This window comes from Trachemys scripta, chromosome 11 (genome assembly GCF_013100865.1).
Source record: "Trachemys scripta elegans isolate TJP31775 chromosome 11, CAS_Tse_1.0, whole genome shotgun sequence".
Lineage (NCBI taxonomy): Eukaryota > Metazoa > Chordata > Testudines > Emydidae > Trachemys > Trachemys scripta.
Window position 1 is genome coordinate 24,306,850 of NC_048308.1, and position 20,483 is coordinate 24,327,332.

The 20,483-nt window shown below is 39.7% G+C and overlaps 1 protein-coding gene across 2 annotated transcripts in view; it reads left to right on the forward strand.

The window, feature by feature from the left end:
- Positions 1–20,483, forward strand: part of KIF5C (kinesin family member 5C) — a 132,012-nt gene that overhangs the window by 39,799 nt on the left and 71,730 nt on the right. For both annotated transcript variants that reach the window (XM_034785871.1, XM_034785872.1), the window contains exons 2-4: positions 4,206–4,296; positions 12,885–12,958; positions 17,824–17,928. In XM_034785871.1, the coding sequence (XP_034641762.1) occupies positions 4,206–4,296; positions 12,885–12,958; positions 17,824–17,928 (270 nt within the window). The remainder of the gene's footprint in view (positions 1–4,205; positions 4,297–12,884; positions 12,959–17,823; positions 17,929–20,483) is intronic.

Below are 20,483 nucleotides of genomic sequence, written 5' to 3' on the forward strand. Positions count from 1 at the left end.
GAGGGCCTTTAGTTATGGGTGGGCTTAGACCTGCCTGCACAAGTACTTCAAATAGTACAGACTTTCCATCTTCAGGAAGATCTGAGGGGTCCTGCTGTATTAATTTAGATGGAATAAATGGGCCAAAAGTCCTTGCATAACCTAGTCACTGTTCAACAGTATAAAGAAGGTTTGGTATACAGAGACCTCAGCCTGCTTAATGCCATGGCAAAGACACCATTAAAAATCCTTCTAACTTTTTATTAAAGATACAGAAAAGGAGGGAAACCAGTTACAGCATTTGAAATGTAAAATATTAAGTAAGGCTTTCATTTTAACAACATCCCTTGTTCCTTTCCCTTTAGCTGGAGAGAGTTTTTAGATGGGAACCCCCCCCCCTTGTTTGACAGTCTTTTAGAGGGTATCAAGGATGGTAATAACTGTCCTTTTGGGGAAAAGAGAAGGTTTGAGGTGGGCTGGAGCTGTTGTTGTTGTTGTTGTTGCTGTTAGTCTGATCACATTTCATCCCAAGTTAGTGGTTGAGATTCATCTGGAGTTGGCAGATGGTGGCGATATTATCTGGGTCCCCCTCTCTGCCCTGGTCTGATCAAGTTATTTCTTAGGATTAGGATAAAGAAGGTTCTGAGTTCCAGAAGATGGGGAAGATAGCAGCCATGATGATGAGGCTTGCTTCAGTAGCCTACATCTGTTCTTTTCTCTCTTCCTCAAAAAAATTTTTAAGGATGCAAAAAGGGGATGGTGATTGGAATAGCTCATCCTCTTGTTATTTGTCAACAAATTAGGCCTAATGTCTGACACCAGTTTTGGTTCATTATTTTCCAGTTCCCCATCTGTTTATATAAGCATGATTTCAACACTGTCCTTGAATTTGCTCAAGGCCTATGATCTTTTTGGACTAATTTAGTCTCTGTGTTGTTCTCTTGTACCTGCTTATATCATTCTTTATTGAAAATGTCTTAACCTATTTTCAATGGTAAATACCTAAGCAGGCACAAGTTATAGCCCAATTGTCACAATAATATTGTGCAAAAAATATATGATCATGTAATTGAAAACGGTGTTGTCATGCATATGCATAAAGGGTCTGAATTAAGGTTGTAGACTACCTTAATTCTTGCATTTCCTAATTTTTGAGTGCTTGGTATTGGAGTCTTAATGTTCCTTTAACGTAGGGTGTGTGTGTGTATGTTGATGTTACAAGTTAAAGTGAGCTCATGTTAGTCCATTTTATAAAACATTTGCTACTTGTACCTTTTTTCACATGTGGAAAAAACAAAGCAAAGGTGTGAAGAGTTTGGAATGTTTAAAAGTATTCTATAAAGGCAGGTGTGAACAACGTTACGATTAAACCTGAAAAACTGACAGGTGTGGGAGGAGCTCATGGTAGGGGATTGATGGTAGCCTAAGGAGGATAGAGGAGTTGGAGAACCCTGTTTACACTACCTTAAATGTAATTATAACTTTTCTTAGAGAGAGTACTGTCCATTGAATTGGATATATTGGGACCCATTCTTTAATAGCTTCAGAATTTGGCTACTAGTAACAGTGTTTGTTAGAGATTACTTTATACCAAAGCCCTGGATCTAAAGAGCTCCCTACTCTAGGAGTTTGAATGCTTGCCCAAACTTGTGCCTTGGGTCCATCTCTAATTTTAGTGTGATTTCAGGGATGCCTCATAAGGTTAGAAGTTAATGGTTCTAGACAGCTGTGATGAATCTTGCAGTCTAATTTTCCTTAGTTAGTTATTGTTGCTATTAGTATATCATTTTTGAAGCTCTCCTTTCTGAAATGCAAGTGATCATCTGGGTTGAAAATTAATGTGGTGAGACTGCTAGAAGTGATATAAAATAAATTAGCTGGCATTTTTTTCAAAAGAACTGTATGAGGTAATTTAACCTACATGGCATTTTTTGAGCTGTTTGCTCACACTCTTTTACTGTTTAGTTTGATCAATAAAACAATTTAATGTTTGTAACTTGCAGATAGTGCTTGTGAAATTTACCCTTTCAGCTGTGTACAACAGAATTATGATGGATCATCTACCTGAGTTCTTGAAGATCTCTGGCATTTTTCTTGTTGAGTGCTCATGAAAGAGCTGGATTGATTTGCCTTGGAGACTGAAGCTCTCTGTGTACATGGTAACAATATGGTGCAAGGTCTGCCGTATTGCTTGGCTAATGTGCCTCAACCCTAACCTGGGGCAAATGTCTCTGTGGGTGAGAGGGTAGTTCAGGCTCCATGTACATTCAGTCCTTCCTTGGGCTTTCTGCTCATGGCTTGCCTTACGTGGGGAAATTAACCAGGATAGCTATTGTGGATTAAATTGAAGTGGGAAAAGATGCTCTTTTTTCTACTCAGGGAATTATTCCAGAATAGCTATAGCACTTTAAACACCCTACCCTATTCCAGAATAACTTCCCAGTGTAGACAAGCCTTTAAGATATCAAAAAAGGGGATCATGCATGTGCATGAGAGAGAGATGGAAACCTATTAACTAGGAACTGGATGAAGGCAACTAAATTAATTTCACATAGGCTACTTGAGATCTGTGCTTTGAGAATATACCACACATGCTTTATTACAACAGGACTGTACATAGTTTTATTTGCCTCCAACTTAAAAAAAAATGGTTGGTAATATATGTTCTTATCTACAGTATTTCATATCTTAAGGATGAGCTTTTTCTAATATATTTTATATTTATCTTGCTTGTATGTGTTTTACTGTAGTTTAAGAAGTGAATGTTCAGAGTTATGGAAGTGTCAGATACATAGTTAGCTTAAAGTAAATCAGAGTGCAACAGGAAAATAGTGAGTCAAGCACAAATATTTGAACAGCTGGCTACAGATGGCAGATGTGATTGCATGATTGACAAGAGTGTGACCATTATGGCAGATTTAGCCATCAATCAGTTGCTTGGAAATCCCTGTAATGCTGTTTTAGAACAAGTATTGTATTTTGGATTGGAGGTATTGCATTCTTTGGTGGAAAACGGGAGAGAGAGAGAGGAATTGGCTTCTGTTCTTCATGGCATTTAACTGAAGAAATCTTATTTTAAATGAAGATAGCTTAGCATTTACTTGTTTTTACTGATCTGTAAGGATGCTATCTAAGCTTTTGTCTTAAAAATTATTTACCTTTTAACGTCTTCCACATCAAAGGTTTATTTCAGGATAGCTGGCATGTATTTCTTTGTAACCAATCCCATGTTGCTGCCAGAAAGAAGAAAAGCAGATTCCACTTCGTTAATGCACATGTATCATTTTTCCACTTACTTATTCATGTCTTTTCAGTGCACCATTTGCCATGGTATTTAGAATCCATGGCTAACTTTGTTTCTGTGGTAAGATCATCCTCTGCAACCTGAGAAAATCCCAATAATAAAATCCCCTAAGCCAAATGTTTTTGTTTCATTTCATAAACATGTGCTTCACTTTGTAATCATATTTGTTTCTAGTGCACAAAAAAGCATTCATATTGTTCAAGCCAAAAATCTTTGTAATTCTTTGAGTAAAAGACTAGTCTACTAACTGGTTAGGCCTTCCACTCCTTGGCTTCTTTTCTTTGGTTACGGCTATGCTTCAACTTATTTGCTTTTTCAGCACCTAGCTGAAGCCCAGCTATTTTCTTTCCAAATAATCAAAATATGCTAACAACACTCAAGATCGATATGGGGCTGGTTAGACAGCAAAGCAGGGCTTTTAAAACTGATGATAATTTGAATTAATTTGGTCTGTCTTCAGTGATCTTTACCCCTACAGTGAGAATAGTAGAAAGTTGTGATGAACTTTGACACAGATTCCTTTTCAATCATAGATTAGAAATATGGATTTTCTATCTTAAATTCTGGAAGAGATGGGGAAGAGCTCAGGATTACATTGGTCACATTTTAGCCCATTGTTTCCTTCTACTTTCTTTAACTTTATCCAATTCAATGAGCTAAATACATAGGAAATTTGAGGGTAACATGTGCCACTCCATATTTGCTAATGACTGGGAACAGATTTTCAGACAACACCAGATGTGTCGTTTATTCATTGTTTGTTCACTGAAATACATCATTTCTGTTGCTTTGAACATCTTCCCTAATTTAAACAGCCATGCCTTTTATCAGGGTGCTTATTAAATGGGTTCTGCCTTCTTACTGCTTTGGCTATAGGTTTTTACCATTTTCTAAAACATTACTTTGTGTTTTATTATTTCAGCAGGCAAAACCTTATGTCTTTGATAGAGTGTTACCACCAAACACGACCCAGGAACAAGTTTATAATGCCTGTGCCAAGCAGATTGTTAAAGGTAAGTGATGTCACAATTGCTCTCTATTACAGCAAATGTAAACCTCAAATTTTTTTCTGGATTTAACTATAAAAGCTGTATTGTCCCATTTATATTGGAGTTCATCCTCTGGTAGGAGCCAGCTTTTAAATGCGTTTTAAAAACAATTTCTGCTAATGTGGGTTAAACACAGTTTGTTTAGTAAGTGTGGAATCATTTTAAAACACTGTCAGAAACTATTTCCTCCACTAGATAAAACAATAGGAAAGCACCTCATCTAGAAAATGGCTTTCTAAGATTGGTTTAACATGTTTTTGTCTGCTGTACTGTGACTATGGAAACTGTTTTAAACCCATGTTAGCAGGAACCTTTTTTTGAAAAAAGAAAAAAAAAAATCCCACAAAACAGTAGTGGAGACTGCTTTCTAAAAACTTTCCTAAATGTGGGTAGGACCATAGGACAGGGCCTGGTCACCTATCCAACTGAAGATGATAGACTGGCTTCAAGAAAGATGAGAAACTTCAGTTTTGCTAAAAGGATGAAGATCAGCTGCTGCTGAGGTACTTTACTACAACAGTTTATGGCTTCAAAGATGTTTATTGTCTAAGACAGGGGTCGGCGACGTTCGACACACGGCTCTCCAGGGTAAGCACCCTGGCGGGCCGGTCCAGTTTTATTTACCTGCTGACGCGGCAGGTTCGGTCGGTCACGGCCCCCACTGGCTGCAGTTCGCCGTCCCGGGCCAATGGGAGCGGTGAGAAGCCGTGGCCAGCACATTGCTCGCCCGTGCCGCTTCTCGCCGCCCCCATTGGCCTGGGACAGCAAACTGCGGCCAGTGGGGGCCACGATCGGCCGAACCTGCCGCGTCAGCAGGTAAATAAAACTGGCCCGGCCCGCCAGGGTGCTTACTCTGGCGAGCCACGTGCTGAACGTTGCCGACCCCTGGTCTAAGAAGAGAACACGAAGGGCTTGATTCTGCTGCTGCTTTGAGCACAGATAGCACCCATTAAAGGAAGCTAAACACACAAAAAACGTACGTCTACACTGTTGCTGGGAGCATGCCTCACAGCCCAGGCAGACAGACATGCGTTAGTTCTGCTTAATCTAGTATGCTAAAAATAGCAATGTGGACTTTGAAGCATGGGCAGTGGCATGGGTTAGCCACCAAACTATGAGCATGCCTGACCCCTGGGGCCTGAGCTTGGTTGGCTAGCTCATTAGCACACTAACTCAAGTAGAGCTTGCATGTGTCTGTCAGTCTGGCCTGGGAGTCACGCTCCAAGATGCAGTGTAGACATACCTTAGTGACGGTCAGATTGCACACCAGTATCTGAAAAAAAAATTACTATAAGTCATTTCAGTTTTATGCTTTAACTTGAGAACCCTGAACTTATTCAACACCCTCTAAGGATGTGATCCAGAGGGGCTGAGCAATAGCAGGTGGCCATGTAGCTGTTCAGGACCTCTCAGGGTCAGCCCAGATCTGTTTCATCATGGCAAATAAGACACCAAGGCAGATAGTTGCACTTTTTGGATGCTGAAAGCACTTGACAGCCTTACTTAAAGCTTTTTAATACTCCTTTAGGGTGTTATAAACTGTCCAGAGGTGCATCGATTTGTTGTTTAATGCAGTGTTACTCTGTGTGAGGCATGCTCCCTGCGGGTGTGAAGGGCTGGCTGGGGAAGTGTGGACCCACCTCTGTTATTCTCCAGAATCTCCCTTCCCCGCCCCCCTTCCCCCAAAAATGAAAGCTGTGTCTTCAGCTGTTATGGTTGCAAAGGAAATCTACACTCACTTCGTGTTTTGAACAGATGGATATCCATCTATCTGAGTTCATAGAGAGCCTGAAACAACAGCTCTGAGGTCTGAACTGCCTCATTCTTTTTAATGGGGTTTAACTCCAATGCCAATGATGTTGTTTTAAATGTCAACATTAACTATTTCATGGCTCAAGGTATTAAAAAAAAGTAGTATCCTGCTATGAAGATCTACACCCAATGTTTTCCAAAGGAGGGGGCCCAATTATAGGGATTGTGTAAATTAGGAAGGGTCTGCCTTTAGCAACACAATGGGAGTTAGGTTGAGGGAGTAGGGGAATGATTTGTTTCATTTTCCTCAACTGGGACTCAGCTTTCAAAAGCTTTTGGAAAACACTGATTGAATGCATTCCATTGAAAATATTTACTGATGTTATCTTGCTGGCATCCTGGGTGCCAGACTCATTGGTTTTATGTTTAAGTAGCTTTCCAATAGTTCTCTTGCATCTTTATTCAAAATATACTCTCACAGGACCCAGTGGTTTCATTGTGATTAATATAATTGTGGAGAATGCCAGCTGGCTTAATGACTGACCGCTGGTTTCTAAAATTACGGTTATAATAATTGCATTGACAGTAGAATTTTCTAAATGAGTCCTTTTTAATAAACAGCAATAGCTAAGCCAAATTATTTTCATATCCTTATGTATGTGGACCATATGAAACCATACACTTTTGTACAGAAACAATCTATGTAGTATAATAATCTAGATTTTAGAGGCATTTGTTAATCTCTCCAGTGTGGTGATTTTTGTAAAATCCATTTTTTTGAAGGATTATAATAGGCCATGGTGGGTCGTATATTCATTCTTTTTTCTTTTGCTCTATTTTCTGCCCTCCTGTTCCTTCCCACTCTGATCTGGTCTTTTATCATCAGAAAAAAAGGCTTCAGCTTTTTTCCTATACAGAGAGATGATTAGGTCTGAGGTCTTTGTCTTTCATGCACTGTCCTATTGGAAGAATACTGCTGACTGAAAGGAATTAAACACCATGGTTACTAGACATTGTTAAACTACGTGGTTGATATGTAATGGCCAACACTAGCTATTCAGTGGGCTTTGCTTTTTAGTTGTAGCAATTTTTACTGTGTATGTGCAGCCTTGGAGGAAGAGACAATGAATTAATTGTTTTAATGATTTCTTTGTGGTAATTGCTTTTTGGGTAGTTCTCATTGAATAGCCCATTGACTATCTCTTTCAGTTACTTATGTACTTTTTTGAATATTTAATTATAGAGTTGTAGGTGGAAGAGAAATACTGGATTATACTGCCTACCTCTAGGATAATTGATTTAACAATATTTTTAAAACTGGTTATTGTTTTAGATTATATTTAATGTTTAAAAGTCTTGCCTTAGGATCTTGTATCGGATATAAATACCAGTAACCTGTTTAAACAGAATGAGCAGAATAAGGCCCCTCCACCCCCCTTTTTTTTTTAATTAAAAAAGGCTCATGAATTCTGGAGGAAAGTATTTATTCTCCACAGAAAATAGGAGCTCTGAAGTAATTTTTTTAAATTTAAAAACACATGCAAGAAAACTTTCATTATACAGAGTCTACAAACAGGTTTAAGGACACAAGTGGCCCTATTTTCAAGTTTAAGTGTTTCTTTTTACAGGCTATTCTTTAACACTGCTTTAAAAAAAAAGAAACGGTGGAAAGGAACAGACAGACTCTGTGAGAGAGTATAAGTATGAGAGGGCTAAGTAGCAAGGACAGGAATGATAACAAAGGAGAAAAATGACTGGAATGGGCCAGAGAATGTGGTCCCATATGACCTGATCCTCAGTGGTCAGCATGTACTAATATTTACCCCACCGTAATAGCTGAATGGCTGAGCTCACTGTGTCGATCGAGGGAAGCAGGGAGGGCAGGCATGTGGGTACAGGGGGATATCCTGGATTAAGGATTAGTTTCATTTGGATTTTAGAGTTTGAAGAAAAGAATAACACTTAAAATGTGTTTGTAGAGACCGGTTGGGTCAGGAATTAATGATGACTCAGAAGAGGGGCACTCGAGTGTGTGTGTGTGTGTGTGTGTGTGTGTGTGTGTGTGTGTGTGTAAATGTGTACAGACCACTTCTCACTCCATGACTCTTTGCAGGAGCTGCAGTCACCAAAGGCAATATAACTGACAAAGGCCAAAGCAAAAATCTCTCTCACAAAGGAAGAGGACATTTTACGTGGAAAGCTTTCCATTGTGGAACCCTCTTTGTTTATATATTGCAGCAGAACCTTAAATGTTCTAGGCTCTATCTCAGAGCAGAGGAAGATAGTTCATGTCACAAAGAGATTACAAGCCAAAAGGACAGAAAACAGATTGAGAGAAAATAGAAAGTGATAAGAACCAAGTGTATATATGCATGTGCACACATCCATCCGAATGTGGTGTGAGAAAACCTGAACCTAGAACTTTCAGGGCTCTAGTGGTCAGGACCAACCCCTTGAAGCAAATGCTGTATTTAATTTTGGAGCCAGTGAAGGTTACATATCAATTGTGTAATATACCATTATGACATAGCGGGGCACAATCCAGACTAATGAATAGCTGTGTCGCCCCTGCCCTGTAATCTGGGGTGCCCCTTATAATGCTTTGCTGCTGTAGCCTCCAACCTGGACGGCTCACAAACAAACAGCCTCCAGCCCGTAGTCACTCCCAGATATGGCTGTGTGCTGCAGCCAGCCACGCCTTGGCTCTTACCAGCCTTGGCTATGCTGCAGGGTGACTCCAACATATCCCCAGGTCCAGCTGTTCCCCAGAAATGTATGTTCTGTATTGCCCAGCCCTCTCCTGGACATTACAAATATATTTAGTCCCTTATACCTTTAAGGGAATACTATGCTATTTTATTATTTTAAATAGAGTACCCAGACACTCCAATTTAAACACAATCGATTAGATAAAACAGTAAAACAAGTTTATTAACTATAACAAGACGGATTTTTAGTATAAGTAATGAGGCATACAAGTCAGAAGTGGTTACAATAAAAATAAAATGTCTTTTAGGGCTGAACTTGACAAACTATATTAGATTCAAGCAAAGTTTCCCACCATATGCTGCAGCAGATTACTGACCAAACTCTCAGGTCAGGACCCCTCCCCCAGAGTCCAATGCTGTTTCCTTTTGTCCTTCACAGGTAAAGAGAATGAGGTGGGAAGGGAGAGAGAGAGAGGGATCTCTTGGGCTGTCTGCCCCTTCTTTTTATAGTCCTGTCCCCCCTCCCTCTCAGAAGCAGTTCTACCTGGGAGCCAAGGGGAGAGGCAGTCTGGTGAAGAAAGGAAGCTCCATGCAGTATTTTTGCTAAGATGTACATTTTTTTGTCCCCACCCCCTTCCTTGCCAAAAAATGGCCTCTTAGCACATCATGGTCCATCAGCCTTGTTGACACCTGGCTGAGGCGTCAGCTTGCCCTTTGTCTCTGAGGAACTGGCATAGCCTCTCCCCAGACTTATCTTGGAAACGTGCTTATGTTCATAACTTTAGAGATAATGTTATGTGTATTTTGGCATGATATTATTGTTCAGCAAATTGAATTTTTAAATATCTCACAAGCCATACCTTGTGTGACCCTCCTTTCCTCCACCCCCTTTCCATGAGACCTCCGCAGCTCGCTGCATTTCTCTTCCACCCCCTTCCCCAGCAAGGCCCCTCTCCTTGCCATTTCCTTCCTCTCCTCCCTATGAGCCCCCACCCCGCCTTGGGGGAGAGAGGGGAGGAGATGAGGGACATTGCGAGCAGTGGCTGGGGCCCAGGGGAAGCTTCACCCGCCACCCTTGCCTCTTCACCATGGCACCCCCCCACCTCAACTATGGCGCCCTGGGCTGTCGCCCACCCCTAAGGTCAACTCTGGTTCTCCCTCCCGCTTTCACTACCACCACAGCTATTTCCCAGATTTTCATTGCTTTAGGCATTCCTCCCTATCCAGCCACCCATGACAACCCTCCTAGGCTGCCCCAGGCATTGTTGGTTGCCTAGATTAACATTTGAGTTTCTAGGGCAAGCCATTTTAAAGTTTTGATTATCCACAAAAGTTAAGAAAATGTTAAATGAGAGAATCCCCTCTCTAACCATCAGACCTTCTAAACACCTTGTCTGATGTGCCTCAAGCTTTCTAGAAAAATGGCATTAAAATCGCACCCAGGAAATTACAAGTGAATTTGTTTAGTTTTGGTATAGGCAGGTATAATGGTGGTCAGAATCAGGGCCTATAAATAATTGAAGGCTAGCTACAACCAGACCTCTGGGAAGGCTGTTGTCTCTATAATATTCAGGCTTATACTGCTATAGGCATTTCTGTCTGCCTGAGCTCACGCTTCATTTAACTGCAAATCAATAAGATGCTTCTTCCAAAAGGGAATTCTGAATGAATGTTGTGAAATAATAAAGAGAAACTCAGACCTGTTTAGAGGCCCTTTGGTAAATATAATGGGCTGGGCTGAATTCATGGACTAGTTTGTTTATACCAGAGTAGACTTCTTTTCATACTCTTTTTTCCATTTGTGAATTTATTACAGGCCTTCTCTCGCTAGGGAAGGGGAAAGCTACATTTTATTTCTGTGATATTTTTATATATGGAAAGAGGAGATAAGATGATCTGAGTGCAAATGTATTTTAATCACCTTGATGCACAGATACTCTGGTGCTCTGCATTATTATCTGATCATTTGATTTCAGGACCTGAAAAATTTAACCAGTACTACTAGCCTGAGTTCTTAAAAATCCTTGAGTGCTACGAACACCTGTGTATATTTCCCCCCCCCCGCGCGCCTGAAGAACCCGCTTACATTGTAAATAAACAATTATGTACTGTTGTGTGCTGTATTGTACTATAACATTGTACCAATCAACTTTCTTTTAATATATTTTTTAAAATATAACTTCGCTCCTTTTCCTTTTTCAATCTTATTGTATATCAGATTATGATGTTTCTTTGCTTGAGTTGTCTTCAGTCTCTACTACCTCCCTTTTTTTTTTCCTGCTTTCCTGTTCATTTATATTTTCAACTGTCTCCCTGTATTTTCTCTTTCTTGTCTCACTTTCCCCTCTTCATCTCCATCTCCCTCCTAATGTATCCTTCCTGTTAATCTCTCTCTTCTTCTCTCTGGGCCCCTCCATGCACGTACCCTCCTGATACCCATCAACCTGCACAGAAACAGAGGTTGGAAATCTTATCAGATACCTAATAGCCAGAGAGGACTAAACCTAAAAGCCAAAGACTGCTAGGAAAGATGGAGGGCCCATTGTCAAAGGGCAGTGCCGAGGTGAGGATTCATTTTCCCTCATCCTGTATGCACCAGAGAAAGGACCGAGTACTGGAGTTCCTACCAAGTTATTGTCCTTGGACCCTGCTTGGGACTCTGTTTTATTTTTTTTAAACCAGTTTCCAGCTCATAGTTGGTTGACCAATTTGAAGTCTCCATTCAGCCTTCTCTGCATGCTAGAAGGGTAGGGGAGCATTTTTATTTCTTGTGTACACATACGCGGTCTCTCTCTCGTTCTCTCTTTTCCCCCCCCCCCCTCCTGGGTGCTACAGTGGCAGGTGGCATGTCTCTGATACTTTATACTGCTCCTCAGTGGCAAGAGGTGTGTCCGAATGAGACACCGTGCCACACTGAGGGTATAACTACACAGCAAAAACTGTGCACAGGTGAGCCAATCCAGGCTAGCTTGAATCCTACTGCAGTGAAGACACCTCTGTGTGAGCTTCAGAGCAGGCTAGCAGGCAGAGTGAGTACCCAGTGTCCATGCCGGGTCTGTACTATCCAGAGAGGGTGTGGGCTACGTTGGCTCCAGTGCCTGCCTCTGCAACTGCTGAGTGAAAGTACAGCAATAGAAGTTGAGAAGATGTTCATTTTTCACTCTGTGGTAGTATAGGGAAACTCTGAGCAGCCACAGAGGCTCTGGCGCTGTCCCTCTGCAGAGACCTAGGAAGACAGCACTACATTTGGTTATACTCGATTCATATTCAATAATTTGGTTTGCTTGTTTACTGGCAGCCATAAGGGTTAGAAATTTAAGTGGTGTGTATATTTTAGCGTTTTGTAATAAAAGCTGCTGTAAGTAGATGGCCATTGCCCAGGAAAGCGTCCTACTCTCATGGGTAAATCAGCTTTCACTTGGCTAACACTCCTTGCAGATTCCTGTATTTAGATTTGTAGAAACTAATACTTACGGTATGTTTCTGGTTTTTAGAGTGCTTATCTTTTGTGTGATAACTCATTGTTTAGAACTTTCTGGTTACTCCATTTTTTAATTTCTTTTTAGTTTTTATAAAAACTTCTATAGGCGTCCATTCTATAAATTAAAAACATAGTGCTAATAACACATTATAAAGGATTGTTTATTCTGCCTTAACAGATAAATATTCACCAGCAAATATAATCAGAATAAAATAAACCCCAAATCCTCCAGCTCTCAGGCTGCCCCCTCCCCACTACTCCCTGGAAAATTAATGAAGCTGTAAATATTGCCAATGCCATGGGTATGGAAATGGTAGTATCAAACTTATATCTGAGTTTTTCATTTTCTCTCCAGTATTTGATAAATTTAGGGGGTACAAATGATTTTCTAATTATCTAAATTAGATCTTGTTGTAAAGAAATCAAATCCCACTTTTTTCATTAACATAGTGACTTGGTGCATCTACGTGCTTTTCTGTTTCTTTCCACAAATTTCTTCATTTTCTTATTGAATTTTGATCAATGTAAATAGTGATTTGCTAAACACTTTTCTGAAAATGCAGTATTTAAGACAACAATGTGGATTTTGATTATTTTCTTCTTTCCTGCAGATGTTCTTGAAGGCTACAATGGAACAATTTTTGCTTATGGACAGACGTCTTCGGGAAAAACACATACTATGGAGGTAAAGTAGCAATATTTGATTGTAATTGAGTAGGAATTTGGGAATTAAATGGAATCGGTTACTTCAGACAATCTGGATGCCTAGAAAAATGAATTGTACTTCTGTGGCATACAAATGGCACATAAGAAGACATACATATGTCTTATTTATAATGCTTGTAGAGATTTCTTCAGTGTAGAATTTTCTCAAGGGTTTTTATTGATAAGTAGCTGACATAAGGAACAGTGAATGACACGTGCAAACTGCAGCTTCTCCAGATTTATCATACCAGGTTAGATGTATGTATTTTTAGAGGTTTAGAATGGGATTTGTTAATCACAGAACAAAAGCAATAATAAGGGTTTGTGTACTCATCTTGAATGCCGCATTGTGAAAATTCATCCTTCAATTTTTGTTTTTCTCACTTGCAATCCTCTTACGGGAATTCTACTCACGCATGCTGCAGCATAAAAAGCTGAGCATTTGAATCATTGCTCTTGAAGAGAGGAATGCAAGGCCAAAGGCTGAAGTCCCGAGTATATCAATGTTTCCAGCATAGAGAAGTATAATGTGGTCTGCGGCCTCAGGGCATCTTACCCTTAACAAGGGGAAGGTACCCTACAAGCACAGGCAGTTAGATGATATTTTGATCTCTTGATCTAATCCTCTGAATCTCTGCAAACATTTAATTGTGTGATGGGTTTACTTACACGTGATGCAGTCTGAGCGTTGGGCTGAGATCTGTCTCACAGCAAGAGCCTCCCAAAGTCAGTATATAAGAAGCTGGATAACGTTTTTTTCCAGCATATTTTCAGTTCAAGCTACAAACCGTAAATAGAAGGCTGTGAAAGAAGCAGCTCCAACCAGGAAAGAAGTCTTACTCAAACTTGTTTAGCAGCATCAAGCAGATTTGCTGAACAATTAATACAAGTGACCTAATTAACCTAAAGGTGTAGGGAGAAAGCCAGTCATGTTTTCTTCAGCTTTTTAATTTTTTTTGTTTTGTTTTCAGGTGCTTGTAGAATTGCTATTTGTTTGCCACAATTGCTCCTTTACAGAGCAATGATGGCTCATGTCTAATTAAGTCTGCCCTTACTTCCTTTTGTAAATTGAGGGCTGGGAGGGGAGAGGAAACATCAACTCAATCCACACAGATGGTGGATTATTCAGTCATCCCACCAGCTCAGAATGTAATTAAATCAAAATGTCTGCAGGGCTTGAGCTGGTGCTTTCACGTACTATGAGGAAAGATTTCTTTAAGTCAATTTATATTCAGAATTACAGACTCTGATAAGGAAAACTGCCTGCTGTGGAAAAAGGGGCATTTTCTTCCTTTTTTTTTTTTTTAATTTAAAAAAAAATTAATAAAGCCACCTGTCACATTTAAAGAGGAATCATGTCTGTTTTCAGCTTTAATCCCTCTTTTTAACCCAACATCCTCTTGTAATGCCATTACAATACTTTAAAGGGGGAAATACATAAGGTGATCTAAAATAGAAGAAATATTAAATCCTTAAGGTGAAGCTTTTATGGTGGATTTTCTGTAATATACGTGAAATATCTCACATTTCAGTGTTACACTTAACAGGACAAAGTAGTACAATGGAGCTCTAGTAAACCCATGTCTTGCATTTGTAAGCCTGAGAGAGCTACATTGAACTAGATAAGACTTGTATCAATCTGCATGTATAGGGAGGTACCTTTTCTTTTGTCCACTAATCTCACGTAAGTTTATATTCAATTGATTCATATGGGCTTTGAGCTCACGCTAGACTCTTCAGAAGCAAGTCTGCCATAGGTCCTTGTTGTTGTGTCAACAGCCTGAAATAAGAGCACTGTCTCAGTGTTACAGTTCACTAGCTGCTGCTTGTCGCCCATGTTAAAATGTGGGAAATAATGTTCTTATTAAAATGAAGGGTTTTAATGAGCAAAGCATTGCTGTTTTGGTGTGTTCACTGACAGCACTGTCAGGATGGCAACAGTAGAACTTTCCTCTAAACCATTCTTGAGGTTACAACTGGAACAATGAGAGTTTTGTAGCTGTAACTTCTGTGTGACTAGGCCACCTTGGTTTCTCTTGCCTTCCAACATTGATATGATTTTTTTTTTTTAATTCTAATACAGTGGAACCTGCTTCAGTGAACTCTGATTTTAGTGAAACTCGATTTATAGTGAAGTAGAATAAAATTTTCTCCTCTTTCAGTGCATCACAATGTGCAAATGTTAATAAATCCCACTATGCTGAGCCTCTTGAAAAAAGTATTTCTGTGTGGCAGGAGGAAAAATGTTGTCTTTGTGAGCATGATATTGCTTCCATTGAAGAAAGTTCCTATTGACCTCAATGGAAACAGGGCTTGGCCCTAGAAGAGGATTACAAAGTGTATTCTGGGTTTTCAATTTGCATGCACACTTCATTTATCTTTTTTCACATAGACCTTTTGTTTTTTGGGACTGGCCTATGTACGTAAGGAGAGGGTGGAGCATGAGAGCTCATTAAGGAAAGGAGAACTTTATATTTTATGTTTTTACATTGTCATTTATTTGGGATTTGTGTAAGATATTCTCTTCCCATTAGAGAAAGCACACTCCAGGCAGTACTATAGGGCAGGTGTGCTAGCAAAGTTGATTGCAGACTGATCCAAAGGGCAGGAATTAATGGCATTAAAGTTATACTGCAATGCCAGTTCCGTAATATCATGTCTTAATGGCACAGACATAGGCAATGAGGCATGAGCCCTTTGGTGGCAAGGTAAAGCGTGGATCATCTCCACTCCCTCCCCCGGCCCCCAAAATAATCAGGGATTCAAAAACAATTTATTTTTAATTTAATATATCACCTCTATTTTTCTTCTCACTGACTGCAGCGTACCACTGTACTGAGCAATGCAGGCTTCTCATTCTTTGAGGAGCTGAAAGGGTTGCCATACATATAGGGTTGGCAGAATTTGATTTTTTTTTTCCCCATCAGATAATGTCAATGTCTATTTTGAGCATTTCTACTTGCACTGATTTAAATTTTCAGTTGTGTGAAATTATGGGGTTTAAGTTTTTGTTTGTTTGTTTGTTAGTTTTAAATTTTTATTGATTTAAGTGTTCCAAGTTGTGGGAAATTGAGGAGATGAGACAGTTATTTAATGACAGACATTGAGATTCAAAAAGTGTAAACTTTATGATCATTAAATCACAAATTGTCAATATATACAGAGTAAATATAATTAAAACAAACACAAAGTTGTCAGGCAGCATTTTTCTTAGCTTGCTTATCTGTAAATTTTAATTATTGTCGATGGAAATACTTTTACAGTGGTTTGTATTTATATGGTGAAATCATGTTTACTAACATTTACCAGTAAAAATCTAATTCTTCCAAGCCAAACTATATAGTGGTTAACGTTAACTTTGTATAAATACCAAAACATATACACGTTTTAACATTAGTTGACTATTCATGGTCTAAATATAGCTGAGTTCTGCTTTTCTAGGAAGGGGCATGTAGCAGTATAATTGATTCTGTTTTTCCCTAGGATCTGTAATTCAAGGGCAGAAAACTAGTGGATACTTTGAACAAAATCCTTGAGATAGACCGCTATATATAGAACGTACCAGTTTTCATGTTTAATTTCTGTCATACTGGCTTAATGTTTATAAGATGACTGTCACTTCACCCGCTCCAGTGTATTTAAATGCAGCAAGTTGTGTCTACAGGGACTGTATCTGAAAACAGTAATAATAGCTGACTGATGGGTAGGACAGTTGTATGTGACAAACCACTAAGATCCAGAAATTTGTACATTGTATAAAAAGCTATATAACTAGTCTGTAAATTCGCAGTTTTTTCTTCCTAACTTGCTCTGATTTTTGTGTGTTGCTTTTACAGTTGAAATGGGTTTTACTCATAGAAATGACTACTGACTATATTTTTAAAATGATTTCTTATGATTCATAGCAACATGGACATCTACCCAATTTTTAAAAGTAGCGGTATGATACTGAAATCAACATCTTCTCTGATGTTGACCATTTTTATTAGTGATGTTAACACTTTTATGGGGTTTGTTTTTGCAGACCATATCTTTCTTGAGTCCATATGTTCCAATAATATTTCATAATCACTGGAAAAAATCCTTTCTATTGTATCATCAGGCCCTTTCTTTAACTATGTGTGAATGTAAATGACTGCACAAGGTGTGAGATCTTTTTCTGCTATTTTCATAGAAAGATTTTGTTTCAAGCTCTGATCATAATTCACTTTTAAGGTTACTCATCTGTATAAAGGAAAGCAACAGAAAGGGGAAACTGTTTTTACTTAATATTTGGAGCTGCTTGATAGGGCATAGGAAGCTGGCTGTGCCCACTAAGAGAATGGTCCTGTTTGCAAGACTCTGCATCTTGGCAGCTTGCCCAACAAAATCAAGCCACAGTGTAACCAAAATACCCGCCTTCCCAGATTCCTTTTTAGCTGCCTGAACCAGTGAAGTGGTAGAATAGAGTCTGATGAATGCAGCTTCAGGAGGTTTTTCTTTTCTGCAGGTTTCCATACATCTCAATTTAACCAGGAAGACCATTCCATATTTTCTGAGTGGGTTTTGTTTGTGTGTTTTCGCTGAGTTAAATCGGAGTTGGATAGTGTGATTGGCAGTAGGAGAGCATTCTGCACAGAATGCCGGCAACTGACAAAACTAGTGGGCACTTTGTAGAGTGAAGAGTGCTAACACACTGAGTCACTCTGCTACCTTTTAATGTGTGTTTTACATCAAGCAAATCCCTAGAGAGCAGGGGACGTGTTCAGAGGTGCCCACTGTGTGAAGATTTGTTTGAGGAAGGCCTTCTCTATTTTGACACACAAACAATCCTTTCCAAGTTACAGTTTTCCATTGTGTCTTTAGGGGAAGCTGCACGACCATCAGTTAATGGGAATAATTCCAAGAATTGCACATGACATCTTTGATCACATCTATTCCATGGATGAAAACCTGGAGTTTCACATAAAGGTAAATGCAAAATGACTTGTTATGTAATGGGTCAGATGGAAGACAATGAACTGAATGGTAAAAACTCAATCTTGTTACAAAATGTAACATTTCACTGCAGGATTTTTCATTTTCCTTAGGTGATTCAAAGACCCATTAATATAAAATAGGTTTTTGTACAGGAATCCGATATAGTTGTGTCTGCTGTAGTTAGGCTTTGGAAAATATCTTTGCTGAGTTTTTTTCTTTTTGTATTTCTTTCAGATCTCTGTAATAGTATAATGCACTGTTTTTCTATATTGCTTCCCTAACTCAAATACATGGAGTTTCAGATCAGCCCTTGTTATTGGTTATTAACAATTTGATATGCATGGCACTTTAGTGAGAGACTATAGAGCAGGGGTGGGCAAACTACGGCCCGCGGGCTGCGTTCGGCCCATCAGACCTTTTAATCTGGCCCTCGAGTTCCCCCTGTGGAGTGGAGTCGGGGGCTTGCTCTGTTGCAGCTGGGGAGCGGGGTTGGGGGCTTGCCTCACTCTGTGTGTGCTGTGGCTCCATGTGGCTCCTGGAACCAGCGGTATGTCCCCCATAAACATAGGAGCAGCCAGGGGTCTCCGCACGCTGCCCCCGCCCAAGCGTTGGCTCTGCAGCTCCCATTGGCCAGGAACCATGGCCAATGGGAGCTGCAGGGGCAGCACCTGCAGACGGGGCGGTGCACGGAGCCGCCTGACCGCGCCTCCGCTTAGGAGCCAGAGGGGCACATGCTGCTGCTTCCGGGAGCCGCTTGAGGTAAGCACCGTTTGGAGCCTGCACACCTGACCTCCTCCCGCGTCCCAACACCCTGCCCCAGTCTTAATCCCCCTCCTGCCCGCTGAACTCTTCGGTTCCAGCCCGGAACACACTTTTTCCGCCCCCCTTCCCTACCCTAGCTGTACTACTGGGCTGCTGGATGATCTTGGACAAAGTCTGTTCACCTCTGTGCCTCAATTTCCCCATCTGTAAAATGGGGATAATGATACTGACCTCCTTTATAAAGTGCTTTGCGTTCTACTGAATAAAAGTGTAATATAAGAGCTTGGTATTACTGTTTACTACTCTGGTAAATGTGTTAAGTAAATCACAGGTCTGAGAGACTTAACTGGCAGAGATCTGTCTTTGAGCGCTGCTCTAGTAATTGTAGTAGGGGGCGGAAATAATGCTTTTAACTATTGTGAGAACACATCTGTAAAGTTTTTTTAAAAAAAGTTTATTTTCTGATTTATTTTATTGTTCAAAGCCTAAATTTGTGATCCAAGTTACCCAGTAATGTCAGTAATCACTTGTAAAAAATGTATTAGACAGATTGATGGTGTCAATTAGAGTGCTAGTCTGAAAAATGAGGAGAATGGGGCTTGAGCAACCTAAAGTTTACTCCCATCTCTGCCTCTGATTGGAGCAAGTAGTTTAAGCTTTGTGTGCTTCCATTTCCTTTTTTTTAACACAGGGATTCTTACCTTCTCACAGTGCAGTTACAAGGATTAATTTATTAGCATTAATGTTTGCAGATTGCTTTGAGGTCCTCTGATTATAGGTGTTATACAATAGCAAATTATCAGTATTTATTTTGACATGGGATAAGTGAATGTTTTGAGGCATGAGGCTCATGGTCTTTGGAAAGCATGGAGCCATAATAATCTCTCCTTACTCAGGCAAAACTCCTCTTGATTGCAGACTGCAGAAGGGAGTGCTGTCACATAGCCCATAGTGACTAGTGTGTGTGTGTGTGTGTGTGTGTGTGTGTGTGTATATATAAACAGGTATCTTCTTGTTATTCCCAGACACTTAAAGCCATGCCACTAAATTTCCGTTTTAAAATCTGTTTGTTTAAGCTATAACAATCTCTTGTTGAAATGTGTCTAGAAGTCAATTTAGTTTAAATTCTGGGCCAGTTAGTTGGATTAGAGTCACTTGCATGCCACAGTGATAGCATAGTATAAAAATATGGGTAGAATCCCTGTAGCTTTGGGTGCAACTGCATTAATAAAATGTAGACCTGTAATTAATCACTGGTGATTCTCCATCAGTGGTAGCAATGATGAAAATGCTAGCATGGAGTGGGCTAGGTGGCAGAGTTACAGCATTTGTGACTTACGGGTTTGAATATTGCTAGTGTTGGCAAAGCCTTAGAACAAGTGAGTTGGACAGGATTTCGAATGGCCTAGAATGGAATCTTCCAATGGCTGTTAATATCAGAAATTCGTTTTAAAATACATGCAGTAAGCTGGTTTCATTAAATAATAAGAATTATTCCATTAAAATCTTTTACCCAATAACGCAACTACTCTGACTGTTCTGCCTGAATAGCTAATACTTCGAAAGAGATTTAATTTTAAAAATTAATGAGATCTGCAATAAAAAGACCCTAACAAAATGGATTGTAGTGTATTATCCCGTCAAACAGAGTAAATAAGGAGGCACATTCTGAAAACTTCACATTTGGTTTAATGACTTATCAACCATAGAACATGGAGTTTAATGTGTAGCTGCTGACAAAATAAACAGGAAATATTAATGTAGGTACTTTCTTGGGCTTTTTG